Source organism: Neomonachus schauinslandi, chromosome 15, assembly GCF_002201575.2.
Source record: "Neomonachus schauinslandi chromosome 15, ASM220157v2, whole genome shotgun sequence".
NCBI classification, from domain to species: Eukaryota; Metazoa; Chordata; class Mammalia; order Carnivora; family Phocidae; genus Neomonachus; species Neomonachus schauinslandi.
This window is the reverse complement of record NC_058417.1, coordinates 37,549,790-37,577,001: the sequence shown is the minus strand read 5'-3', so window position 1 is coordinate 37,577,001 and position 27,212 is coordinate 37,549,790. Positions and strand designations below refer to the sequence as shown.

At 54.6% G+C, this 27,212-nt stretch overlaps 1 protein-coding gene across 1 annotated transcript; it reads left to right on the top strand.

The window, feature by feature from the left end:
- Window positions 1–666: 666 nt before the first annotated feature.
- PIP4K2B (phosphatidylinositol-5-phosphate 4-kinase type 2 beta) lies at window positions 667–22,066 on the top strand. Its single transcript, XM_044921467.1, has 10 exons — window positions 667–950; window positions 9,878–9,975; window positions 12,803–12,899; window positions 15,253–15,405; window positions 16,262–16,408; window positions 17,337–17,375; window positions 17,863–17,976; window positions 20,622–20,880; window positions 21,306–21,409; window positions 21,905–22,066. The coding sequence occupies exons 1-10, from the start codon at window positions 792–794 to the stop codon at window positions 21,983–21,985; spliced, it is 1,251 nt and encodes a 416-aa protein (XP_044777402.1). The 5' UTR covers window positions 667–791; the 3' UTR covers window positions 21,986–22,066.
- Window positions 22,067–27,212: the final 5,146 nt, after the last annotated feature.

Here is a 27,212-nt window from a genome sequence, read left to right as displayed (position 1 = left end):
AGGCCAAGCGGCTGGTGGGTGGGTGCAGGACCCATTCATAAAACCCAGGGCTCCCGGCCCGCTGCTCTCATTGGCCCCGGGGAAAAGGGGCGTGACCCGCGGGTGGAGCGCTCTCCAGGCCCAGGGGAGTGGGAAGATCCACGCTTGGGTGGAGCGAGGGGGCGTTCCTTGGTTTTCCCGGCAGGACTTCCTTTTCCCTTTGCTGGGTTCCTCCTCTCTCCCCCGGGGTGGGATGGTACGTCCCACCCTCCTCGCATTCCCGCCCCTCCTCCCCTCCGGAGACTGGGCGCCGCCGCCATCTTGGCACGTCAGGTTGAGGGAAAGAGCCAAACCCTGGATTGGCGGGGGGGGGGGGGGCCCAGACAGGGGGACCCTCCCGCGGTAGACGGCGAGCCCTACCCCCAGCCCTCCTCCCCTCTCCGTTCCGGTGCGGGGCTCTGAGGCGTCCCAAGGCCAACCCGGTTCCTGTCAGGCCCGGGGAGGAGGGGCGTGCGGGGCAGCCACTGCCTCCCCGGGACGGGCGCTACCACCCGGGCGGGGAGAAGAGCGCCTGGTGACGGAGGGGTGCGGAGCGAGCCGGCCGGCTCCCTGGAGCGGGGCGGGGCGGGGCGTGGGGGGGCGGGGCGTGGGGCGGACGGAACCACCGGGGCGGGGTGGGGAGGTAACGGGACGGGCGCGACCATGGCGCGGTGAGGGAGCGGGGGTGGGGATCGGTCCCGGGGAGGCCTGGGGCCGCTGGCTTGTGCGCCGTCTCGGCCGCCCCCGCTTTCGCCGCCGCCGCCGCCCCGGGCATGTCGTCCAACTGCACCAGCACCACGGCGGTGGCGGTGGCGCCGCTCAGCGCCAGCAAGACCAAGACCAAGAAGAAGCATTTCGTGTGCCAGAAAGTGAAGCTATTCCGGGCCAGCGAGCCGATCCTCAGCGTCCTGATGTGGGGGGTGAACCACACGGTAACCAGCTCCCCCGCGCGCGCCCCTCCGAGCGCCGCCCCGTGCGCTCCCACGGCCCCCCGCAGGCCCGGCCCTCGCCCCGCGGGCCCTGCCGGGGACGCCCGCAGCCCCTCGCCAAGCCACTTGCACGCCCACCCCACCCTTGCACGCAGTCCCGGCCGGGTGTGCAGTCCCCGCGCGCCACGCGAGGCCTGGTGTCTCCGACGGTGGTATGCCGTCGCCCCCTCCCTCCCCTCCAGCCCCTCTAGCTTCCAGTGTCTGGCTTGCTCGCTTCGGGCAGTCCTTGGAGGGCAGGGGAAGGCCCGGGTGCCGCGGAATCGCTTTCATCCCCTCACCCTGTCTGTTGCATGTGTTTCCCCCCTTGTTCCTTCAACCGGCTGCCAGCTCCCTGTCCAGTTGACAGGGCAAGTGGCATTGGCCTGCCTGAATATTCCTCTATTTCTGTTTATTTGGTTGGTGCGACTGCTTAAAGTTTCCCATCCTCCAGACCTCCTCACCCCTGACTATGGAAATTCTCCCTGGGTTTCCTTTTTTTCTCCTTGAACAAGATGTATCAACTGGAGAAGCACAGGCTTCCTTGAACCACAGACACTTTACCAGGGTCTTCCTGGGTTAGGGAGAAGAGAGAATGTAACCATTTGAGAGAAGGTGAGGCCTGGTTATAAAGAAGACTATTGGTAGTAGAAATAATGTGTCTTCCTGCATTCTCGTATGGTGTTCATGTCAAAGACATTGACTTCTCTTTTATTGGGCTTTCTGTTGTACCGTCATGAAGGGTGTGATAGTGGTGGGTGGTTAGGATGAGAGGGCAGTCCCCTGGACACTTGGGGTGCTTTGAGATTGTCCTATCAGGAAGTTGGAGCCCAGGATTCGTGCTTGAGCTGGAGGACTTTGGTTGCGCCCTGTTTGTTTAGGGTCTTTCTTTTTTCTTTTCCAACCACTTGCTCCTTGCCTTCTGACCATTTGCACTGTGAGTCCCTACACCAGGAAGGAGCAGAGGAAGTAAAAGGACCTGAAACACCCAACTTCACCAACTACAAGTTTGGAATGAGGAAGATGAAACTATTGGCTTGGGTTTCCTGTGAATTTCAGTTCTTTAGGCACCTTACTTTTCAGAGCATTTGAAATTGCCCACAAGATCAAATGATGACAACGGGGCCTGGGGCCAGCAAAACTTTTTCCTTTGCTTTGGTAGAGGAACCTTTGGCTGGAAATTGATGAACCATAGTCTGAGCCAGGGTTCTGGATCTTTACATCTGATACAGAAAAGTGCATGAGTATGGTGAGGTCTTTGTTGGTGTTTTGGTCTTGGGCAGGTTACTGTTTTCAGTAACCTCCCTGAGGTGACGGTCCTGGCCAGGGTACGGAGTAGCGCTGGTTTAATGCCCAGACCCCTGGAAGCTGCTTGGGGCCTGTAGTCCAGCAGACTTTGTTTCTCCTGCTTCCTGCTGCCTCAGGGGTCATCTGACAACATTGCAAGGGAAACTGGGTCATCAAAATGTGGACCTTGTGTCCCTGCCTGGAAGTCAGTCCTTGATTTTGTCCTACAGCCTGCTTCTCACTAGAAAGCATCCTGTCTATATAGAGCATTGGTGGAGGTTCTTAGAGCTCTTACTTGGAATATTGCTGCTAACTACCTTGGGTCCCTTATTTTATACACAAAGACATGGAGGCCCAGCTGGAGGATTAGCTCACCCATGGCCACAGCAGAAGATGCAGCTCATTGTCGGGCACCACGGGCTGTGTTATTCAGTGGTGGTCTCGAATGGCAGGTCTTGCTTTCTGTGCCTCCTCTTCCTTAGTCCGTTTCTCAGCCAAGGGCCAGGATAGGTGGGGATGATGGTCTTGTTAGAGAACCCGAACGCACGCTCAGGTGTGTGTGCCCGTGCGTGCCAGCTCCCGGGAGCGTGTGTGATGTTGGGTGTTCTGGTAGGCGGGCAGTGAGTCTGCCCAGATGTGGGCCTATGCATGGTAGATGGATAGGCATCTGTGAGTCTTACTTTCTTGGACTAGGCAGTCACCCTGTTTCTTTGCCAACTTGAAGAAAAGTTTGAGGGCTAGCTGGAAAGGCGTTGACGTTAAGCAAGACCCACAGTTCTGGGCGTAATGAGCAGGTGCCTCAGGGGACAGGCACTGGCACTGGTCCCTGGACAGGGCAAGCGGCGCAGCTCAGTTGGCCCCAAGGGTTCGTGCTTCATCGGGGCCTGCGGTAAGGTCTGGTCCTTTAGGATCCCCCATCTGGGAAATGGAGGCATCTCCCCAGAAGAAGAGTGGTATAAAATCTTGCAGTTCTCTAGGGGGTCAGGACCACATAGTTCTTGGTGGATTGCTAGCCTTTCTGGGAGGTTGCCTTCCTTCAGAAGCCCACTTGTGCCAGTTTTGGCGATGTGAGGCTTCAGAGATCACATTTCTTTGAATCTTTAGTTTCTCACCCATTTAGGCATTTAGGGCATGATAGTCTATGGCTGATGGTGGGTGGATATGCCTTTATGGAGAGCAGAAGTCAGTGACTCTCTCCTGAGGTGGTTGATTTACTTCCAGTTGGAAAAAGAGAGGTTTTTGAGCTTGGTGTTGTCACAGGAGCTCCTCTCGGGGACAGGAGATGCAGCCCATGGACTTTGGAGAGAGACTGCAGGGAAAAAAGACAGAAGACTTTGGATCTGGGGCACCCGGCTGGCTCAGTCGGTGGAGCATGTGACTCTTGATCTCGGGGTCGTGAGTTTGAGTCCCAACGTTGGGTGTAGAGCGTACTTAAACAAATAAAACTTAAAAAAAAAAAAAGAAGAAGACTTCAGATCTGTCAGGGGAAAACTAGTAAAGAGAGAACACCAGTATTTTCGTGGATGAAATACAGTTTGGAGGTAGAGAAGATTGCCTTGGAGAGGGGCTTGGAGACCAGAGGAGGCAGACCTGGCTTGATGACCTGTTGGCCATTTTAGGAACCAGGTATGCGTGAAGCCTCACTCAGGTGATCACAAGGATTAGGAGCAGTTGGCGGTAACTATATTTAACCACATAGGAACCTGCTAGACTGCTCTTCAAAGTGACTACACCATTGTACATTTCACCAGCAGGGTGTGGGGGGTTCCAATTTTTCCACATCCTTGTCAACACTTGCAATTATCCATCTTTTTTATCATTGCCACCGTGGTGGGTGCGAAGTGTTACGTCATTGTGATTATGATTTGTGTTTCCTTGATAGCTAATGGTGTTGAGTATCTTTTCATGTGCTTATTGGCTATTTATATATTTTCTTTTTTTAAAGATTTTATTTGTTTATTTATTTGACAGAGAGAGCAAGAGTATAAGCAGAAGGAAGGGCAGAGGGAGAAGGAGAAGCAGGCTTCCTGCTGAATAGGGAGCCGGACATGGGGCTCAATCCCAGCACTCTGGGATCATGACCTGAGCTGAAGGCAGATGCTCAACTGACTGAGCCACCCAGGCGCCTGGGCCATTTATATATTTTCATCAGAGAAATGTCTGTTAAGATCTTCGTCCATTTTTTAAAAACATTTTTGTCCATTTTTAATTGGGTTGTCTGTTCATTATTGAGTTATAAGAGTTCTTTTTTTTTTGAGAGAGAGAGAGAGAGAGCGTGTGAGCATGAGATGGGGGGGTGGAGGGCACAGGGAGAAAGAGAGGGAGAAGGAGAGGGAGAAGCAGACTCCTTGCTGAGCAGGGAGACAGGGAGCTTGATCCCGGGACCCTGAGACATGACCTGAGCTGAAGGCAGACACTTAACAGACTGAGCCACCCAGGTACCCCTTGAATTATGAGAGTTCTTTTTTTTTTTTTTAAGATTTTATTTATTTATTCATAAGAGACAGAGATAGAGAGGCAGAGGGAGAAGCAGGCTCCCCACTGAGTGGGGAGCCTGATGTAGGACTCGATTCCAGGACCCTGGGATCATGACCTGAGCCCAAGGCAGACGCTTAACCATCTGAGCCACCCAGCCACCCAAGAGTTCCTTATATATTTTAGGTACAAGTCCCTTATCAGATATATGATTTGCAAGTATTTTCTCCCATTCTTTGGATTATCATTTACACTTTCTTCATGGTATCTTTTGAAGCTCAGGTTTTTAATTTTGATAAAGTACAATTTATGTATTTTCTTTGTTTGCTTGCACTTTTGGTGTCATTTCTAAGAAGGCTTTGCCTCACACAAGGTCATGAAAATTTACTCCTATTTTTTATTCTAAGAAAAACTGTCATAGTAGTTTTTTTTTTTTTTTAAGATTTTACTTATGGGCGCCTGGGTGGCTCAGATGGTTAAGCGTCTGCCTTCGGCTCAGGTCATGATCTCAGGGTCCTGGAATCGAGTCCCGCATCGGGTTCCCTGCTCAGTGCAGAGCCTGCTTCTCCCTCTCCCTCTGCCACTCCCTCTGCTTGTGCTCTTCTGTCTATCTCTCTGTCAGATAAATAAATAAAATCTTTAAAAAAAAAAAAAGATTTTATTTATTTATGGAGAGAGAGAGAGAGAGAACGAGGGGGGGAGGGGCAGAGGGAAAGGGAGAAGCACACTCCCTGCAAGGCAGGGAGCCTGACATGGGGCTTGATCCCCGGACCTTGAGATCATGACCTGAGCCAAAGGCAGATGCTTAACTGACTGAGCCACCCAGGTGTCCCCAAACTCTCATAGTTTTAGCTCTTACATTTAGGTCTGTAATCCATTTTGAATTAATTTTTGTGTATGGTATAAGGAACAGATTCATTCTTAAGTCTGCTCAATTCTCTCCCACACTCCACCCCCATGCTGTCCATGCATTTTCTTTGTTTAATGCAGACCCAGAACCTCTTTTACCTGCCTTTTTCTCTTGCTCTGTGACTTTACAACTCTTTAGTAAGTATTCCTGGTCTAGTGGGGCCTTTGGATAAATTTGCCCTCGGCCAGGCCTTTCCACCTCACGGAGAACAGGAAGAGAAGAAAAACGATGGTGTGAAAAAGGAGGGATAAACGTAGGAGTGAATTTGTTGGCACCTGTGGCTCTGTTCTTGCCCTTTTCCTCCCTAGTCTGAGGTCTTACTTGGACTTCCTCGGTCTTGGGGTTTTTCAACACCATGTTTTCTGATGGCGGCAGGTACCACCTGGTTGTCAGTGCTGGCCATCAACTGCTGTGCCACCCACAGAACCGCAGGACAAGTCAGGAAACCTGCATGCCCTGCCCACGCCTCCTGGGTTTCTAGGAAGGTCACACAGGGAAGTAGAGGCTTCTGGAATCAGAGTTCAGCAGACTAGAACTAGTGGCTGAATTTTCATCTCCAGTAGGATCAGCACAGAGTGAATTCTCTGCTCCTAAATTTCTCACTCAGCTTGTGTAGCCTCCTTATTATTTATGCTGATGGCTCCTGGAGTTAATCGTGTGGTTAATCCAAAAACCATTTACGTGACGTGAGATACAACAGATTTCCCATACAAATATGTTGTATTTAGTGTGATACTTGAATGAATATGCATTCCACAAGTGCACTTGTGCTGAAGGGAAGAGGGATCGGCCCAGGATTGTGCTAGATAGTCGAGGACAGGCACATCTTCCTAGAACATTGCTTTAGTCATGACCTTTCATGCTTCAAAACTTTTTTTTTTTTTTTTAAAGATCTTACTTGTTTGTCAGAGCGAGAGAGAGCACAAGCAGGGGGAGCAGCAGGCAGGGGGAGAAGCAGGCTCCCCACTGAGCAGGGAGCCCGATGCGGGACTCGATCCCAGGACCCTGGGATCATGACCTGAGCCGAAGGCAGACGCTTAATGACTGAGCCACCGCACCCCGATCCTAGGCCTTTCTGACATGTATTTATTTCTCTTCAGCTTCCTCTGGCAAGCGGCTCTCTGACTCCCACCCCCAGGCAGCACCAGTTTCTTCATCTGTCCCCCCCACCCCTTTTATTTATAACTCCATAGCACTCATCAAATTGTATTCTTTGCTGTCTGTTTTCCCAGCTGGACAGAGCCCATGTCTTCTCATTTTTGCATCCCCAGCTCTGGCACCGTCCTGGCATAACAGTAAGGCCCTCAATATACTGGGTAGAAGTAAACTGATTAGGAGTTTGGCAGCGCCTGAGCCAGGTCAGGAAAGGCCTTCAGTGCCAGGCTAAGGAGGTAAAACTTTACCCTGAGGTTCATCTTAAGTGGGGGTGTAACATGATCTTGTTGTAGATTCTTCCAGTGTCAAGTGCTCTTGGCAATACCAGGAGAGGCATGAGGTGCCCTGTTTCTAGCCTGATGTGTGAGGGCCAGGAGTCTTTGTGACCGTATTAACCGCACCCTTCGAGCCTCTGCTGTTCTTGATGTCTCTGTCCCTGTGTTCGCACTACGTGTATACCACTTGACTTTGAGTTTCTCTGTGTCATGGGTTTGTCTCATCTTCCCGATAAGAGAATAAGCCTCCTCCTCTTGTGTGCACAGTGTGCACATCCCCCCCCTCGTGCACCCCCTCCTCCCTAACATGAAGTACGGCGTGTAGTAGATATCTTAGTAAGTGCTTGTTCAATTGAAATTGAATAGAACTCTCTGGGGCTATAAAATTTAGCACAGCTAAAAAATTAGTACAGCTAATCCCTAGAGTGAATCATCTGCATGGGGCCCAGTGGAAATGAGGGGTGAGCCTACAGAGTTCATATATATGGATTCTCTCAGAAATTTCCTGCTATTGGGTTGTGTAGTCAAGAGAGATGAAGGGAGAACTAAAAACCTGCCAACTTATAACCATTCGAAGTAGGCTGAACCAGAAGTTACAGAGAATTAACAAATAGCGCATTCTTGAATAGCTGCCGTTAGAAAAATTCACCCTGGCCCAGCATAGCTGACCCTGTCAGGCAAGGGCTTCAGTCTTTCCTAGTCATCCCAGCATTTGGTGCCTTGGTCTTGGCACCAAATCTGGATTTTAGACTAACGCAGGATCAATGAGTAGTACGTCCTAGAACATTCTGGTATAAAACCATGCTCTCTGAGCCAGTGCGGTGTGTTCTTTCTGGTGTGGAGGTGTGAACTAGGCAAGGTAGGATGACACAAGAGCCGTGAACGTCTTAACTTCTTCAACTGTCCGAGCCAAGCAATACATGCCAGGAAAAAGGAAGTGGGACAGCTCCCATGAATTGTTTCTGTTGGCAGGAAGACCAGGAAGTGGAATGGTTTCCTCCATAGGCACGCACTTCACAATTAGGTTCCCTGTGAGCACCCCCTGGATGGGAGTTGGTGTGGCTTTTGTCATGTGGCTGGTAAGCCAGTGTGGGGGGTATCACAGACCTGGGTGCTGGGGATTTTCAGTGTCCAGTTTGATGAGTTTCAACAAATGTATATTTGGTCACGTAATTACCACCCCAAACAATACATAGAACACTTCTGTCACCCCAGAATCATGCCTCTCGTGTCCCTTTACAATCAACTTCCCTCAGCCAACCCAGGCAGCTTCTTACTGGATTGCTCTCACCGTAGATTCCTGTTCTAGGATTTCATATAAATGGACTCATGCAGGATATACTCTGGTGTCTATGCCCGTCAGTTTCTGCCAGCAGTTTGTTGAGTCCCTGCCGCACTGCCAACTTTGCTGATACCCTGCCGCCCCCCTCCCCAGACATATACGCGCCTGTATCTGCCTTCATCTCCATGGGAGCAAATTAGTTTTTTCACCAATTCTAGGAAAAGTGTGGTTCCCCAGCCCAGATACTGCATTAACTCGAACTTATTCCACCCTCTGACGTTTCTACATAAAAAAGGTTTGGAGCATGAAAGGGGCAGCAAATTGAATGCTGTTTCCCCCCATTTATGCTCCTAATGAGTCTCGGTTATTCCCTCACTACCACATGGGCCTCACTGAGATAATAGGATTTGCAAGGAAAGTCTCTGGGAGACAGAAGGCTGTGCGTCCCCTCCCCCCTATCCATTAAGGCAGAACCTAGGGTTTCCTCTGTAAATCCTGAATGCATTAGTGGCCACTGGGTTGAGGGTCAGATGTCAAATACTCCACTGTGAAGGGAGAGGATATCTGTGGCTAATTAGACCACTAATTGGCTAAGCTGGGGACAGGGAAGGGCAGGATGCTCGCTCTCAGCTTGGTGCCAATGGGAAGCCAGCCCCCTGTCAGCCTCCAGCTCCCTGAAGGGGGATGAAAGCCAATGGGAAGGTTTGTTTGCAGTGGGGGCAAGGCACCCTACCCCATCTCGTCCAGTTCAGCCTAAGGCAGGACATAGCTTGAGGAGCTGGCCCTGTTTTAATCAGGAGGGGAAGAGTGAGCCAGTGGCCAGATGCCTACCTCTTCTTCTTGCTTTAAATTTAATTCTTTACTTTGGAGATGAGTTATACACCCACACAAACTCATCCAGCTTTTTTTCCTACCCCAACCCGACATCTTGAGTGACCCACAACTTGTATGAAAACGTTAAAGGCCTGAGGACCCACATAGGTTGTGTGATGTTTATTCATTGATCCACTTATTGCTACATTTGACAAATATTTATATAGTACCTGCCATATGCAAATCATGGGGCCAAGCACTGTGGAGCCTCCAGAGATCAGTTAGATGACCTTTGCTTTCAAGGATCGGTAATATGATCTTGCCTCACTTATAGTCTAGCAAGCTTGTGAGGTTGATAAGCATTAAGTACAATGTGAGGGAGGTTGTGTGATGGCCAAAGGATGGATACAAACACTACTTCAGAAATTCCAGAGTGAGAGAGAACATTTATGGCCTAGAGAATCATGGAAAGCTTCATGGAGTAGGTGCTTTTTGAGCTGGAATTTATCAGGTTGGGAGAATTTCAATAGGTGGAGATGAGGTTGGGAACTTCTTGGAAGAGCAGAGCAGAAAGACAAGGAGGGAATCCGCGGACATGCTTTTTTTGGTGAGATGCTGGCATTCGTGTTGTAGCGTCTTGTGTCTCTGAGGCTGGTGGCCTACCGGCCGAGAACCTTACTTTCCCCTTGCTTTGCAGATCAATGAGCTGAGCAATGTCCCTGTGCCTGTCATGCTAATGCCAGATGACTTCAAAGCATACAGCAAGATCAAGGTGGACAATCATCTCTTCAATAAGTAAGTGGCCTCCTGAGTGGGCTCAGGTTTTGTGGGCAGTCCTTTCCCTCAAGGCGGAGGGAGAGCTTCTGAAAACTCGCGCCTGGCAGTGGTCGGCACCTGGCAGGGTGTGACAGTGACACCCGGATCTCCCAGCTGACAAACTGGCCGGGAAAATGCATTCATTGTGTGCCTCTCCCCTTTGTGTCATTCTGTCATCTCCTTTATCTGCCTACCTCCAGGGTCCCTCAGGGCGTGTGGCCCGGCCCAGGGTGATTCATCTGGGGCCAGGTTAGGTAGCAGAGAAGCTGCCCGACGTGTTCCTGGCCCGGGATGCAGCTCTTCTGGCTCTTCTGTCTCCCGGCGGGCGTGTGAGCCACAGGCTGAGCATGGTGCCCAAGGGCACCATCCGAAGTAATTGCTCCCCCTTTTGTTCATTGTGGCTTCTGGGACTAACGCTGGCTGGCGTCTGAAGGGTTGAAGCAGCCGTTTTGTCTGGTGCAGGGTGGGGCCTGCCCTAAGCCCTTGGGAGGCCTTGCTTTTTCAGCCCACTGTGGGCCGCCCCGGGAAGCGCTTGCTGCCCACATCCTCCTTTCTGCGCTCGCATCCCGGGGCCCCACGGTCCCCGGCACCCCTCCTCCAGCTGGGCTCTGTCGCCCCACCATTACCAGACTGTTAGCCTGGAGGGGAAGCTTGGTTTGAAAATATCCCTTAGTGGCCTCTCTCAGCCACAGTATGTAATAACAACACTTTATTCGAGAACCCATCTGTTTTCAGAGCTAAGCAGCCACCGTGTAGAAGAAAAACTCCTGTGTTTCTGCTCTGCTCTCACACCACTACCACATGGCACTTCCCTGGGTTTTCCACACGTGGGGCAGTTCTGTGGGACAGCCAACGCAGCTGACACTGTCTACCTGTCTACCTGGATGTAGCATCGGGCCCCGCAGGTTCCGTCCCACGAAGCTGCCCCCCTGCCTTCAGGTGCCAGTCGCAAGTCTAGGTCGTCACCTGTGTTCGTGACCAGCCTGCTGTGGGTCCCACATTCCCACGACCCTCCCCCTTGGGTTTGGTTAATTTGCTAGAGCGGCTCACAGAACTTGGGAAAACAGTTTATTTACTTGCTTACTGGTTTATTATAAAGGATACAACTCAGGAACGACCTGTCCGGGTGCACCACCCTCCCCACACCTGCACCTGTTCAACAGCCTGGAAGCTCCTGAGTCCCACCTTCATTGCAGAGGCATGATTGATGAATCATTGGCAATTGGTGATGGGTTCAATCTCCAGCCACTCTCCTCTCCCTGCAGGTCAGGGGAGTGGGACTGAACGTTCCAACCCTCTCATCCTGGTTGGTTCCCCTGGCAACCAGCAACCCATCCTTTGAGGCTTTCCAAAAGTCACTTTTTTTTTTTTTAAGTAGGCTCCATGCCCAGTGTGGAGTCCAGCGTGGGGCTTGGACTTACGACCTCTGAGATCAAGACCTGAGCTGAGATCAAGAGGTGGATGCTTAACCGACTGAGCCACCCAGGCGCCCCCCCGCCTTCCAAAAGTTACCTTATTAACATAAACTCAGATGTGGTTGAAAGGGGCTTGTTATGAATTTTTAAAAAAGATATATTTATGGCTCTTATGATTTCAGAAATTCCAAGGGTTTTAGTTGCTCTGTGCCTGAAACAGGAACAAAGACCAAATATGTCACAATATCACACCCCCTAAGGAGGGAGAAGCAGCCCTTGGCCCTGTGGCAGGCAAGGAGGTGGCTCTGTCCCAGGGCTCAGGGCTCTGGAAGGGGGCATCGCACCACCGCCTATTTCAGGGTCCATGGCCTCTGGTGAAGTTCCACCACCTTGACATCTTGGCCTAAAGCAGAGCATCCAATCTCTTCTTTTATCTTTCTTTATTCCTTTTGTCCTTTCAATAACTGTTGATGTGCTGATTGTTAGACTGTGGTGCCTTTTACTAGAAGAAGGGGACAGGAGGCAGAGGAGCCCCCTGCCTGCAGGAGAAGCCACTGCTGTTTATTTCCTCAAAGTGTGTCATTCTGGAGTGTAGTCAGGGGCACGGATTTCTCAAAGGGAGTTCCCAAGCAAGGGGACCCATTGTAAAGATGGAGGATGTGGAGATGGCCTCCCTTCACAGTGACTCTGTCCCCTCCTGGGAGTCTGTGGCTTATTGACCAGGGAGTGGGGAGGGTGGAGATTGGTACTAGCAGCCCACAGACAAGGCTTCCCGAAAAGATGGGATCCCGGTCAGCTGACAGAGGACCTCTTCAATCCAAAGCACCCTCGTCCTCCATCCCGGGGGAAGCCCAGGGCTTCCCGGATGTGGCCATCTTCAGGACGTGTTGGTAGAAGCGTCCTCAGAGGAGAGGGTGCCTTGGTTGAGAAAGGCCGCTCCTTTTAGCAAACGTCAGCCTGCAGGCCGCCTCACACCAGCCATGCACACGCAGTCACTCCTGTGTGCAAGCACAGCCCTTGTGCAGTGTGGCCGACGCTCCAGCTCGCTTCTCGGCACGTGAGGCTTTCCCCTTTCGTGTAAATTTTGTCAAAAGAGAACATACACTCAGAAAAAGTACACAAATCGTAAGGATACAGCTCGACTCATTTTTACAAGGTGAACACGGCGATGTAAAGTTTTAAAACTCTTACACGCTCAGCATCACCAGGACTGTTTGTTAAATACTCCAGACTCCTCTCCAGAATTCCTGGGGCCTAGAAACCTACATTCTGAGCGCCGCAGATTGTTCAGGTCCCGGTGACCTGTGGCCCAAACCCAGGGAAGTTCTGATGAAGAATTAGACAGATGGGCAAGGAAGGGCTCACGAAGACATTTCTCTGCTTTGCCCTAGGGAGAACCTCCCCAGCCGCTTCAAGTTTAAGGAGTACTGCCCCATGGTGTTCCGGAATCTCCGGGAGAGGTTTGGGATTGATGATCAGGATTACCAGGTACGGGGTGTCTTTGCAGAGTAGGAGGGGTCAGGGAGTGGAGTGGGGTTAGGAGGCCATAGGAGACATGGAGAGGAAGGTCTCCCGTTCTTGAGCTCTGTCTTTCTGTCCTGTCCCGCTCCAGCCAGGTAGTCTCTCCCAGGGTGCCAGCAGGCTCCTGGAGCTCGGGGCCCTAGAAGTGCTAAGTGCTTCTGAAGCCGCAGGCAGACTCAGGCTCCTCTCCCTGGGAGGGAGAGGGGCTGCGGAAGCTGCTTCATCTCAGTCTGACATTCCCAGTCTAGGCCCAAGAACTCTTCTCCTCCGTAGTTTGACTTAAAAGAGCGAGTTGTTGCCAGCGGGTGATGAGGCCTCTTAAAGCAGGTAAGACAGAGTAGAAAAGGAAGACTTGGAGGATAGTGTAACCTTGGCAGGTATGCGCGCCGCCGCCTCCATGGTCCAGCCTGCTGCGGGAAGGGGGCCGGCATGGCCGGCGACTGCCCCCTCCCAGGGCTGGTAATGCCGCCTGTGGCCCAGTCTCAGGGACATCACAGTCTGACTCCTAGTCTGTGGTTTCTGTTACTGCTCCACCTAGCCCCTTCCGCGGACCTTCTGCCCCTGGCAGACAGCCTGCTGGTGACGGTGAGAGAATTTTCCACTTCAGTTTGCTAGCAGGAAGAAATACAGCTGACTTGCGTTTGTCTGGGGGGGAAAAAGGAGCGTACAGCCTGGTGAAATCTAAAATGGATGTCCAAATCTTTTAAAATACCGTAACCCCTCCAGGCCGGGTCCTAGTAAGCCTTTCATGGAGTAGTTCCTGAGGAGCAGGATGCACCTGGGTGAGGCCCCTCTCCTCTCCTGTCCACTCTGGAGGGCGGCCTGCAAAGATGCCATCCCCAAGAGGAGGGCGCAGGGATGCCGGAGGAGGAGATGCCAGGGACGGAAGGCTCCAGAACGGCTGTGCCTGAGAGGTACTGGGAGGTGCCTCCAGCCCCCTCTGTTAGGACCAAACCCTGAGCTAAATCAGGATCTGATTGGAGCTGGAGGTTTTCTGAGAACTTGCCACTGTGGCAGCCCCAGATTGCTCGGACACCTTCCTTCCGCTGTGGCTCCTTCCCTTCCCCTCGGCGCTCTAACCACATCCTCTCCGTGTCTGCATTTTTTCTCTCATAACCTTGTGGGCAAGTGATTGTGCTCACGATGTGTGGTGTTCAGGGAGGGGACTAACCGTGTAGATGGTCAGAGCACACTGCCTGGAAACGAGGCAGGGATGGGAGCGTGGGGCCTGCTCGTCTTCCCGGAAGGAGAACCAGGCTGGGGGAGTGAGGCCCTCCGCTGTGGAGCCTACTCAACATTTCTGGATTGGGGGCACCTTGTTTTGGGGGTGCCCTTTTAATTTAGAGAGCACTCACCACTTCAGACTTGAGTCTTCCCCGTGAAGGTGGCGCTCTCTCCTTCCCTCAGGGTCTCGTGAGGAGGCACTGGGTGAGGGCAGAGCATCGAATCCTAGATAGCAGCCGAGGAAGGGGCTTGGAGAGGAGGCATTTCTGCGAGCAGACCCCCACATGTGTCTGCTTGGGGACAGGGACAGCTGGGGCCTCCTCTCTGCCTTGCCTTTCAAAGGTCTTCTCCCGGTGTCTGCTTGGTGAACACATCCCTTTGGTTGACTCACACCTCCCCCTCCACCCCCTCTAGAGGCTTCTACTGCTCTCTGATCCTAATGGGAATGGGGCCTCGAGGAGGAGCAGTGGCAGAGCCAGAAAAGCTCCCCAGAACTGCCTCATAGCTCTGCACAGACAAGCAGGAGTTTGAGGTGAGGGGAGAGGGGCTGGGCAGAGAGGCGAGGAACCCCTGCCTGCTGTGGGAAGGGTTTTCCAGCACCGGGGTATGTCCAGGGAAAAGAGATGATTGTCCATTGCTGCTTTATGCTGGACTTTTTGAATATTCCCTAGGCTTTGTCTTTGTCACCCCAGGAAACTGGGAAAAGCATCTTGGACTGCCTCCTTGTGTTCCAGGTCAGGAAATTCAGGAGTGGAGAAGTGAAATGGCTCACCCAAGGTCGGGTTACCTGTGGGCATCAGGTCAGGGCCCAGCCCTAACGTCTGAGACAGGGATTTCATGGACAGGGTAGTTCTCAGGGGTCAGAAGGAGAGGAAACGTTGTGCAGCTGGCCCGCTGCCCCTCCGGTCAGGGATTAGGAGCAGGTGGTCAGTAGCAACTCTCGTCACTCTCCAGGAAGACCTGCGGGAGAGAAGTGAACTTCCCGTGACACCAGGGGTGGGTCAGGTCCCGCCTGTCCCAGCGTGGTTGGCCCAAGTAAAGGTCAGAGCCCTTGTTCCTCTCCCAAGACCAGCCTGCTTTTGTGTTGGTCCCTCAGAACTCAGTGACGCGCAGCGCCCCCATCAACAGTGACAGCCAGGGCCGCTGTGGCACGCGCTTCCTCACCACCTACGACCGGCGCTTTGTCATCAAGACCGTGTCAAGTGAGGATGTGGCTGAGATGCACAACATCTTAAAGAAATACCACCAGGTATGGTGAGTCCCGAGCCTGGGCGGTAGAGGACGGGTGGCCGGAGGGAGGAGAGAGCCCCTGGGCGGCTTCCTGGGGAGGGATGGGTCCTGTCGCAGCGGCCCCCGCCTCCCGAGAGCCGAGCACTTGGCCTTCCCCGGGGCCGGGTGCAGAGCTCAAATGCCTGTTGCAAAAAGGGAAAAAGGAGAAATGAAGGCCTGTTGCCCACTCAGTCCCCGTGGAACAGCTGTTTCTTGTCAGAGTCGGGAAGTTGCCCCCTCTGGCACCTGCCGCATTTCTTCCAGAAGAGGTCCCGTGGTCTGGGCAGGGTCGCTTCCTTTCCCGTCCGGGCTCTCCGCGCCGCGCCCCGGGACACCGTCCTGGAGGGAAGCAGGGAGTGCGGTGGCGGCATCCGAGTGCCGGGCCTAGTGCCTGGGCCTTCAGGGAACGCTGCCTTCTCTCTGGGGCACTGGGAGGTGGTGAAAGGGACTTCTGGTCTCTGGGGCTACAGCGGAACCCCCCGGGTGCCGCATGGCTAAGAACTCCTGGCAAGGAGGGAGCCGCTCTCTTTCCCTACAACCCGCTCGCAGGCCTGCCTCAGTGATTCTGCTTCAGACGGCAGTTTCAGGGGCGGCCCAGTAACACGAGACCAACGGGGCCCTGCCCGCCCGGCCTCTCCCTCTGCCCGGCCGGCTGGGGGTTGGGGGGGGGCCATGGCCTCTCTAAGTCCGAGGAAGCCCCATGACTTCACAGGACCCATCTGGCCTGGAGGCTCGACTCCCCGGGAGTGTTTGAGCCTGGGGTGGGGGGGCTCCCCCGGCCGTCCCGGTGTCTTCATTCGTTCCTCAGCCGCCCATCCTTCCTCCCTTGGCTCTAGTTCATCGTGGAGTGTCATGGCAGCAGCCTTTTGCCGCAGTTCCTGGGCATGTACCGCTTGACCGTGGACGGCGTCGAGACCTACATGGTGGTCACCAGGAATGTGTTCAGCCACCGGCTCACTGTCCACCGCAAGTACGACCTCAAGGTAAAGGGCTCTGCGGCCCGCAGTTCTGGGGCTGCCCTCCCTCAGGCTCCCACACGACGGGAAGCCCCCGGGCCGTAGGTTTCGGCACAGTCAGGACTCTGGAGTTGACCTGCCTAATTCCTCTGGGTCAGAGGCTGTTGGAAGTCCAGGTGACAGGGACAAGAGGTTACTTAATGTGCTGTATTTGTGTCACCGTCGGGTGTTCTTCAGCTCCCGTTGGGGGCATGTGCGCTCCAGGGGCGGCTGTCTGACGCGCGCACTCTGCCATCTGTCCAGGACACACACATTTCTAGACCCAGAAAGGAGCACGCTTGTGCCTGGGAGCCACAGTGCTCCGCTGTTCTCGAAGCCGGCTTCCTGACTCGTCACCTCACAGCCCTGTCTGTCCCCGCTGCAGCCGCAGTGCTGCCCTTTCCATTCCCGCCCGGTCCCCAGCACCTCTCTCGGCCGCCCGGCCTCTCCCCTCCCTGCTCTTTTGTCCATCTTCGCCTTCCGTCACCCCGTTACTTCCTGCCCGGCTCGGATGTCACTTCCTGCAGGAAGCCGGCCTGGACTGCTGCCCCTGTGCCACCTGCTCTCAGCGTGTCCTCCTCCCGTGTCCCACCTGGCACTGGTGTAATTAACGGATTAGCTAATCATGTAACCGCTTGTTAGAGCCTGTCTCCCCTCTTGGGAGGCAAGTCCCCTCAGGGCAGGGACTGAGTCTTGGTACAGCCCTGTTGGCTGAGCGCGAGCCTCGTGTCTACCCAGAGCTCTGTCCGTGTCCGTGACAGAGGGCGTGAGCAAGTTGCTGCCTCCCAGCCCCTCGAGGGTTCTAACCAGCCTCCCTCAGTTCACCTGCTGCCTCTCCCCAGAGACGGGTGCATGTTTTCTCGCTCAGCGGACTTTGCCTCAGCTGGACCTCCCCTGACGGCTCCTATCCTTGCAGGGCTCTACTGTCGCCAGAGAAGCCAGTGATAAGGAGAAGGTATGCGGGGACCCAGACTGATGGAGTGTGGCCTGGGCCGCTTGGAGTCACCTTCTGTCGGTCGGCCTGGCCCTTCCTCCGCCACAGCCCCTACCTGGTTCCCACTTACGCCTCTGTCGGGCTGTGTCACTGAGCACCCGCCTGGCCTCGGCCTCGGCCGCGCTCTCCGCCTTGCCGGCTGTCCACAGTCCTGCAGGGCTGGCGACTTCTGTCCATGGGCCAGCCTCAGTTGGGCCGTGGCTGCCTGAGCCCCGAGGTAGTCCAGGCTCAGCAGGAAGACACGCTTTGGTCTGTTCTCCCTGTCTGACGTAAGCCACACAGTCACCATCCCTGCCTCCCGAGGCTGGGACTGCAGCCTCCTGCGCTGAGCCTGGTGATTTGACAGGTCGACCCTCTGTGCTCTAAGGACCCTTCCCCTTTTTGTGCCGTCACCTCTTGGGGTGAATGTGTTGGGCCACCCAGCCTAACGCTGCTGTTGCTCTCCCAGGCCAAGGACTTGCCAACATTCAAAGACAACGACTTCCTCAATGAAGGGCAGAAGCTGCATGTGGGAGAGGAGAGTAAAAAGAACTTCCTGGAAAAACTGAAGCGGGACGTAGAGGTACTACTTACTGACCCTCATTTTCACCTTGGTTGAGGAGGGCCCCCTCTTGTCCTCAGAGCAGGAGCCTCTTTTTTTAAGATTTTATTTATTTATTTGACAGAGAGAGACACAGTGAGAGAGGGAACACAAGCAGGGGGAGTGGGAGAGGGAGAAGTAGGCTTCCCGCCGAGCAGGGAGCCTGATGCGGGGCTCGATCCCAGGACCCTGGGATCATGACCTGAGCCGAAGGCAGATGCTTAACGACTGAGCCACCCAGGCGCCCCAGGAGCCTCTTTAACCTTAAGAAAAATTGAATTCACTGGGCTCCTGGCTGGCTCAGTCATTGGGTGTCTGCCTTCGGCTCAGGTCATGGTCCCGGGGTCCTGGGATCGAGCCCCGCATCAGGCTCCCTACTCAATGGGGAGTCTGCTTCTCCCTCTCCAGCTCCCAGTGCTTGTGTTCCCTTTCTCGCTGTCTCTCTCTGTCGAATAGATAAATAAAATCTTTAAAAAAAAAAAAGAAAGAAACAGAACCAATAGATGGTGCCAATGGATGGATGGATGGATGGATGGATGGGTCAGTAGTTAGACAGACAACCAGGTGTTTAGTATAAGGAATTGGCCTCCACAGTTATGGAGGCTGATGTTCCCAAGAGCTGCAGTCGGTGTGCTAGAGAGACCCAGGAGAGCAGATGATATAGTTTCAGTCTGGAGGCCAGTGGGCTCAAGACCTAGGAAGGGCCAATGTTTAGTCCATGTCTGAAGGCAGGAAGAAACTGATGTTCCGGGGCGCCTGGGTGTCATTGAGCGTCTGCCTTCAGCTCAGGTCATGATCCCGGGGTCCTGGGATTGGGCCCCGCATCGGGCTCCCTGCTCGGCGGGAAGCCTGCTTCTCCCTCTCCCACTCCCCCTGCTTGTGTTCCCTCTCTCGCTGTCTCTCTCTCTGTCAAATAAATAAATAAAATCTTTAAAAAAAAAAAAAAAGAAACTGATGTTCCAGCTCAGAGGGACTCGGGCAGGAGGAGTCCCTTCTACTCACAGGAGGGTCACCCTTTTTGTTCTGTGCAAGCCTTCAACTGATTGGATGAGGCCCACCCACATTAGGGAGGGCAGTCTGCTTTACTCATTTTGCTAATTTGCATGTTAATCTCATCTACAAACACTTTCACAGATGCACCCAGAATAATATCTGACCAAATGTCCGGGCACCAAAAATTAACCATGGCACTTGGATCGATTCACTGTGAATAATGTGGCTATGTGCGTGGGTTTTACGAACGGCTTTCTTTCCTAGGAAGCTTTTCCTTCATCACCGCCTGCTCCGTCTGTGCCTTCATTCTGCCTCAGTTTGCCCAGAGCCCTTCTCCTTCCTTTCCTCCCTTTCTCCCTACTCTCCTGAGAGGAAGTTAAGGCAGTTTGCACATTTCGTTTGTTTTCACTTGCCTGTTGCTCTCTCAGTGTTCTCAGGTGGATAGCAGTGGGTGTGGGTCGTGGACTCTCTCTTCTGGGACCTCGGCCCCCTCCCCTTGGACCTTGGGAAGGGCTCGTCCAGAGGGGCTTGGTGTGGTGCCCCCCACCTTTCTCTCTAGAGGAGAGGCTGCTGATCGTCTGTCATCAGGGCTGCTTGTGCTTTTAGAAGCCCAGGAGCCTGTGCGTGGGCCGCTGTGGTCACGGCACTCCGTTGGGCAGTTTCCCGGTGACCACGGCAGAGCCCGGCACGTGCCGTGCGGCCGCTTCACTCAGGGTTTGTGCCGGCGACGGCGGCCTCGGCAGTCGCGGCGCTGGCGTTCCGGCTGGCCGGCTCATCTGTGTCAGCCCCTTCCTGTCGTCCTTCAAGTCGCGGAGTCTGAGCCCAGGAGACCTGAGCCACCGTCCCGCGCGTGACGCTTGTGCAGGTGCCAGGCCCGCGCCGCAGCCGCGTCGGACCTCCGGGAGGACGCTCGAGTGGCGCTTGGCTCTGTATTAGGGGCTCTTCCCTTTTCTTTCTCTTCGTCTCCCCGTTCTTATCCTGCCCTGCAGAAGCCGAGTCACATGGTGTTCCGGGCGCGCCTGCGGCCGTCGGTGAGAAGCACGTTTTAGCTCGCAGCCCAGCACGTGAGCGCGCACACACACACACGACGGAACCACCGGCCGCCTACTTCCTCTAACGACCTCTCATGTTTTCTGTTCTATTTCATAGTATTTCATAATTTAAAAAATCCTGGCCCCAGCCTACTGACAGGCCTCGGGCCCCTGATGGGTGAGATCTGTGGCCCGAAGGACGCGCCTCAGCGCACGGCGGAGTCCCGCTCCTCGCCCCGACTCGCCGCAGCCTCTCTTGATCCCAGACCGAAGGGCCTCTTCCCTCGGGGCTCCTTCTGCCTTTCCTCCCGCAGCTTCTGCCTGCCTGACCGCTCCTCATCCGCAGGCTGCCTCAACCGCTGTCCCCAGGGAGGCCCCCCGCCCCGCCGCCCTGGGCTCCCACGGCTCCCTGCCCTCGGGAATGGCTGTCCTCCCGGCGGGACACTGAGCTCACTGAAGGCAGAGCCTCGATGGCTTGTTCTCGCCCGCGTTTGAGAATTGGAGAATGGCCTTGAAGGGAGTGCCTTTTCTCCCCTTTCCAGATGCCCCCGGGGATGCCCCGTGTAACCTCTTCCTCCATCTCTCCTTCCCCACCTGCCCTAGTTCCTGGCCCAGCTGAAGATCATGGACTACAGCCTGCTGGTGGGCATCCACGACGTGGACCGGGCGGAGCAGGAGGAGATGGAGGTGGAGGAGCGGGCCGAGGACGAGGAGTGCGAGAACGACGGGCTGGGGGGCAACCTGCTCTGCTCCTACGGCACGCCTCCCGACAGCCCGGGCAACCTCCTCAGCTTCCCCCGCTTCTTTGGCCCCGGGGAGTTCGACCCCTCTGTTGATGTCTATGCCATGAAAAGCCATGAAAGTAAGTAGGAGCCCGCGTCTGCCCTGCCCACCCCTGGCCCCCGTGCGACCCCCTCAGGCCCCTGGTTTAGGTGCCCCTCTGGGTGTCTGGACCCCCACCTCATTCACTGCTGACTTTGGCCTTCTCCTGCCTGCGGGCTCTCCTCCCGATCTGCCGGCAGGAACTCTGGCTTCTGGGGCCCTGCGGTCCTTCTCTGTCAGGCTGTCCTTCCCCTCTCTGCTTGTCCTGGAAGCCGGAGGCTTGGCTCGGCCCCGGTTCATGGTTCTAAACCCTGAGAAAGACTGTCCACAAACAAGAGAAGAGCTCTGGAGGCTTCTGAGAAGGGCCTATTAGCATTCCTTTCCTCAGGGCCATGACGCCAGGGGTGGGTCCGGGCCTCAGGTCTGCAGGGTTCCTGCCCTCCTCCTCCCCTGCCCCCCCCCCAGGTGCCCCCAAGAAGGAGGTCTATTTCATGGCCATCATTGATATCCTCACGCCGTACGACACGAAGAAGAAAGCTGCCCATGCTGCCAAGACGGTGAAGCACGGGGTGAGTCCTCCCTGCCGCTCCCAGACGCCCCCCCCCCGGCGCCGCCCCCCCCCCCCGCCCCGCTCTCCCTGCTGGGCAATTTCCCCCTGCTTTGCTGGCTCCTTTCCCCAGGGCCCCCGGGCGTGACCACAGGTAACAGCTTGGTTTACCTGCCCATGCTCCTCCCCAGAGAACCCTCTTCCCCTTGGACTTGAAGCTCCTGTCTCCACACAGGGACCCGCCCAGAGATCCCGCATCTCTCTCCCGCCTCCCCACCACCTTGCTGCTCCTTCAGGGGGCACAGGCTCGGGGTTGGGAATCCGAGGAGTGAGGCCAGGGCCACTCTGAGATGGAACCGCTCCTCCAGGCGGCCTGGCCAGCCTGAGGTGTAGCCTTGCTCTCCCGCGCCGAGCCGGAGGCTCCTGAATCCCCAGGCTCCTCCCAGCTGGAGCCTCCCAGTAGCCACCCCGTTAGGGCCAGGAGCTTGACCTGAGCCATGGCCTGTGTGTGTTCCAGGCAGGGGCCGAGATCTCGACTGTGAACCCTGAGCAGTACTCCAAACGCTTCAACGAGTTCATGTCCAACATCCTGACGTAGTTACCTTCTACCTTCAGCCAGAGCCAGAGAGCCGGATGTGGGGTCGGGGTCGGAAAAGGGAGAGGGTGTATTTGGGCTGGATGGGAGGGTGGGGAGCAGAGTGGGGAGGGTGGGGAGCAGAGGGGAGGGCTCTGGTGAGGAGCCGGCAGCCCAGGATGGAGAGACTAGCTGGGGGGGGAGGGAAGGTGCTGCGTGCTCACGTACTCACAGGGTGCACCTCACCTTCCGCTCACCCTGGATTTGCCCCCCATTTGACCCAGGTTGAAAAGGGGTTTCCTTTTTGTTCCCTTGTAACTTTTTACAATACCTTGGGGCTAGAGAGGACTTTGTAGGTTTATGTGGGTTTCGTTTCTGCAATCTCATCGCTCCAGGTTTGCTATTTATAATGAAGTATGTCATCACCCCATCACCCTCCCCATCCCTGCCCTGCTCTGAGCTCCCTTTAAAGAGGCCCCCCATGGACCCGGCCGAGGGTCCAAGCACTCTGACACCAGAGGAGAGGAAGTCAGACACCTCAGCTCTGCTGCACTGGGTCTTGTCTGGATTAACTTTTTAATTTTATGGAGTACTGTGTACAACTTCCTCCACCTTTTCGCCTCGGATCCAAGTGAAACGTTACCGGATTCCTCCATGTAAATGCTGTCCTCCCGAAGGAACGCTCCAGATCAACATCAGGCATCTTGGATGAGGAGAGATCTCCCAGGGGCGTGAGTTCATCCTCATGGGATGGTTGGGGGTGGGGATCGTGGCTGGGCACTCGGACAGCTGGTCCTCACAGAACCCCCTGGACATCACCCATGCCCCTGGCCCCTGGCCTTGTCACGTCCTGTCTATAAAGCCTGCCTCCCGCTGGGTCAAGAGGAACTAGGAAGCATCTTTACGGATAGCAGGACCCCCAGACGCTGCGGGGTGTCAAATGAGGCCTTGTGCCCTCCATCCATTTACTTCCTCTGACCTTGGCCCAGGTGGCCGCCCTTGTACTGGAGCTTTTTGCTGGGGCCCATCTCCACACGCCTGGGGCGCTCCTTGCAGAGATATGTCTTCAAGCGCCAGGGCCACCGTGTAGATGATCTGATGCCCTGTCCCTGCGGTCTGTCCCCTGGACGGTCGTGGCCAGCAGGGTGTGCGCCCCCCCCCCCCCCCCTTGGAGGGTGGCACCCAAGCCTGAGGTTGCTTCAGAGTCCCTTGAGGAGGGGACCCAGGAAATGCAACTTGGAGGCTTGATGTGGGGGATCGACCTGGCCCCGCCTTTGGGACTGTTTTCCTTGATGCCCCTGTCTCGACCTTTAGCAGACCTGCCACCCCCGGGCTTCCCCCGGAGTGGCATCCTGCAGCTTTCTTCAGGGCCTCCGCCCAGCTGCTGAGCGACCCAGTTCTCGGAACTGAGCCCCGTGCCCTCCTGTGACACCATCAGAGCAGTCTGGTCTGGCTAGGAAGGAGACAGCCCTGTGTTGGGGGAGGTTCATTCCTGCATCTTCTCACCCCCTCACCAGGAACTGGGGATTTAGGATGAGATATGGTAAAACTTGTAGATAACCCCACAGATGCGAAGGAAGTTTGTAGAAACATTGGAACGAATGGATTGGTTTCCTGTGGCTCCCTCCAAGCCTGGCCGAGCTCAGCTTCTGAAGCAGGAACCAGCACCATCTCCGGGCCCTACCCGCAGCTTTTAGGTCAGAGAGGAATGGAGGCAGCATTCTTGGACCCCGCGGGGGCTGCTGGAACTGTTCTGGAAGAGGCAAACAGGTCAAACGACCGCCCTGGCTCCGGAAAGGGGTCGCAGGTAGCTCCGAACCGCAGCGGCAAGACCACCAAGTGACTTGGGGAAGAACTTGGAACCAAGCGGCTCATGGAGAAAATCGATCTGACTTAGGAAGGGATTATGTAGGAATAATGTTTGGACTTGATTTCCCCACCTCCTAATCAAGAATGAAAATTTAGATCTGCCCCTCGAGAGGCCCGGCATCTTCCGAGCTAGGCGGGCTGTGCTCCCGCCGCCGCCCGAGCCTTGGGCTCCCGCCGGCTTCCTGCATTTGGTCCGCTGATCATGTTGCCATCGTGTGTATGAAAAGTGTCACATAATCTATCAGTTAAAAATGAGCTACCAGGTATCTAACTTCTTTAACATTGAGTTTTTGTGTTTTTATGGGTTTTTCTTTTTTTTTTTTTTTTTTGGTATATTGTTTACATTTTGAGAGTAGCGTTCTGTTTCAAATACTCTTTTTGTTTTTCTGACAGTATTGTTTGGGTCAAAACATTTGAACTGTGGTTGGATGGATTTTAGATTTTTTTTTAAAAGGTCCTTCTCTGTGCTATCTTCAAAACCTTGGGTTTAGCCTTCTAATTCCTTTGGCATTCGAATGTTCAAAAGCTGTTTATCTTGGTTTATACCAGTTTTCTTTCTCTTTTTGTAATGATGCAGGTATATTTGGTTTGTGGTCTGAATGTGGAGAAAGTGAACTGACCCCCCAGCTCATGTCTGCCCCCGTTCCTTTCTCTGAGCCCCACCGTTCCCTCTCTGGGTTGTAGAAGGCGTCCAAGGGCAAGGGACTAGCCTCAGCCTCCCTCCCTGGAGCCAGGGAGAAAAGCTCCAACAGTCTCACAGCATCCCAGAATAATTTGGGGTCTCCCAAGAACAAGGGTGTAAGAATAGGACATGACTGACGGGGTGAAGCCTGGAGGGGGAAGCCTGTGCAAGATTCCTCGCCCTTGCCCGCCTCAACCACCTCGCCAGTCGCAGCTTCTCCCGCCCTGAAGCCTGTGGCTGAGAAACCAGTCTCCCGGGCCCCGCAGCCCAAGCGAGGGTTCTCCGAGAACGCCACTGAGACCACTAGAGGAAGGCCTCTGGCCCTTGTTCCTTTGAACGAACTACGGAGTGTGCCCCCCAGTGCGGGCTCCTTCCCCGTGCCCTGCGGTGTGGGGGCCCCGGGCAGAAGCCAGCAGTTCCGGGAGCGGACTGAGCCGGTGCTCCCCCTCTCCTTACCTAGCTCAGGGGTTACTGGTCTGGGGCAGGTGCCGCGAGTCGCCCCTGTGGCTGGTCTCAGTGGCACCCCCTAAGTTCCCACCACAGGCAGCTCTTCTCCTCTCCCTCCCTCTTCCTCGTTTCTCTTGCCTGTGCTTTAGGCCTCAAACAGGTCCCCTGGTCGTGCTCAGGGCTGGGGACTACAGACTCCTGCCCTAACGTCCGCCAGGACCTGCCCTGGGGAGGTGGACCAAAGACCCAGGACTTTTCTCAGCAGCCAGTCCCACCCCCCCCAGTTGTCTTACCAGTTCAAGTGGGGAGGGAAGAAATTTCGGCACTCCCTGGCATTTGAGCTACTCAAGTGTCGGGGGCCAGAAGGGACTGTGTGTTTAACAGCTCTGACTTTAGAACTTACAGCTCTGGTCTTAGAACTGTGGCTCCCCCAAGTCTAGGGACCTCACTTCTTTCTGGCAGAAATGGCGGTGGGAGGATCCAGCCTGAGCACAGGAATCCCAGGGAAAACCCAGTTGAACAACTGCCCCCGAATCTACCAGCCATCTGCAGGGGGCAGGGACATGGCCCACCTTCCCTCGGAGATGTGCCACGTACGACGAGCACCTCTAACGGAAAGAGGAGACTCAGCTGTCCCCAGCGGGTTGTGCTGAGATCCTTGGGAGGCTGGGGAGGAAACTTGCAGGGGCCCCCTCCCCTGCTCAGAGCTGTTTTGTGAGTTGTGAACCAGCAGCCTTGGGGGGCGCCCGAGCTGCTTGGCACACCCGGACATCAGGTCAGATCATGGTCATCAAAAAATGTGAATGAAGCTTAGATTCACCTCGGGGGGTAGTGGGACACACTGGCACCCGCCATACGGACGTGACTTCTCGGTTTCTCACTGCGACCTCCGTTTTTTAAATAGGAATTTTCAACCCCTTGTGCTTGTCTAATGTCTGCTCAGAACAGTTCGAGACCCTGTTACTGTTTTAAAATGCATGCATGTTAAGATGAATCTCCAACCCAAGGAACAAATAAAACTCAAAAAGCTTTGTGTACACATCTGTCATGTATGAGTCCTTTGGAAATGAGCCTTTATTTTTTCCAGAATTAAAAGGTTTGGGTCCCAGTTTCAAAGGTTGCTTGGACAAAATCCCTGTGTGACTTGAGTTTGGAGAAAGAATACAGGCTAGGACTTTGGCCGCCGACTTTCCTTCTGCGCACACCGAGAAATGGACAAACCACCGGCCCTCACTTCTCCAGCTGTGTAAGACCAACACTGGCGGGGGGGGCGGGGCAGACACCTACCACACCTGTCCCTGCTCTCCCGTAACTAGCTACGTGGTCACCTCGTGTATCTCATGTTCTCCATGTAGACTCTCAGCTTAAAATCTAGGGGTTCTCCCAATGTGGTCCTCGACCAGCTGTATCAGCAGCAGCTGCAAGTCAGAAACAGAAATTCCGGGGCGCCCGGGTGGCTCAGTTGGTTGAGCGACTGCCTTCAGCTCAGGTCATGATCCTGGAGTCCCGGGATTGAGTCCCGCATCGGGCTCCCTGCTCGGCGGGGAGCCTGCTTCTCCCTCTGACCCTCCTCCCTCTCATGCTCTCTGTCTCTCATTGTCTCTCTCGCAAATAAATAAAATCTTAAAAAAAAAAAAAAGAAAAATTCCCAGGTCCCTCTGCAGATCCGAAGCAGGAACGGTTTTAACAGACCCTCCAGGTGATTCTGATGGAGGCTCAAGTGAGGGAACCACCGCCACAGGTTGCAAGCTGGAATCATTTGGGAAGCTTTTAGGAAAGACAGGTGCCAGGTCTTTAAAAGCCAGTTAAGTCGGAATCTTGAGGGATGGGATCAAAGTATCTGTGTGACTAATGTGCAGCCAAGGTTAAGAAACGCTGAACCACAAGGGTATTACCTGTGGCTACGTGGCCCAATTTCTACCTGAAACAATGAAAGATTTAAGAGTTTTCCAGCAGAACTGAGTGAAAAGGATTCTAGACTTTGGGGTCAAATGGAATATGGGTTTCCATTGTTGCTCCACCACTTATTAAAGTGGGCCTTGAGCAAATTAACTGCCTTAAGTCGCCATGATGACTACATTTTAGAACGTGTGAAGCACTTTGTGCCAGGCCCAGCGCCCAGCAGGCGCCCAGCAAGTCATCTGTAGCTGCTACCCCACCGGTGCACCAGTAGAAGATGCTCTAAGGCAAGAAGAAACCCAAGGGCTGCGCTATACCCAGAGGAGCTCTTTGTAACTACCAAGCTGGGGACAA

Coding starts and splice junctions, on each gene's coding strand:
- PIP4K2B (XM_044921467.1), top strand. CDS start 792: ATGTCGTCCAACTGCACCAGCACCACGGCGGTGGCGGTGGCGCCGCTC. Junction 12,900..15,252: donor TTGATGATCAGGATTACCAG/GTACGGGGTGTC, acceptor TTGGTCCCTCAG/AACTCAGTGACGCGCAGCGC. Junction 17,977..20,621: donor AACTGAAGCGGGACGTAGAG/GTACTACTTACT, acceptor CACCTGCCCTAG/TTCCTGGCCCAGCTGAAGAT.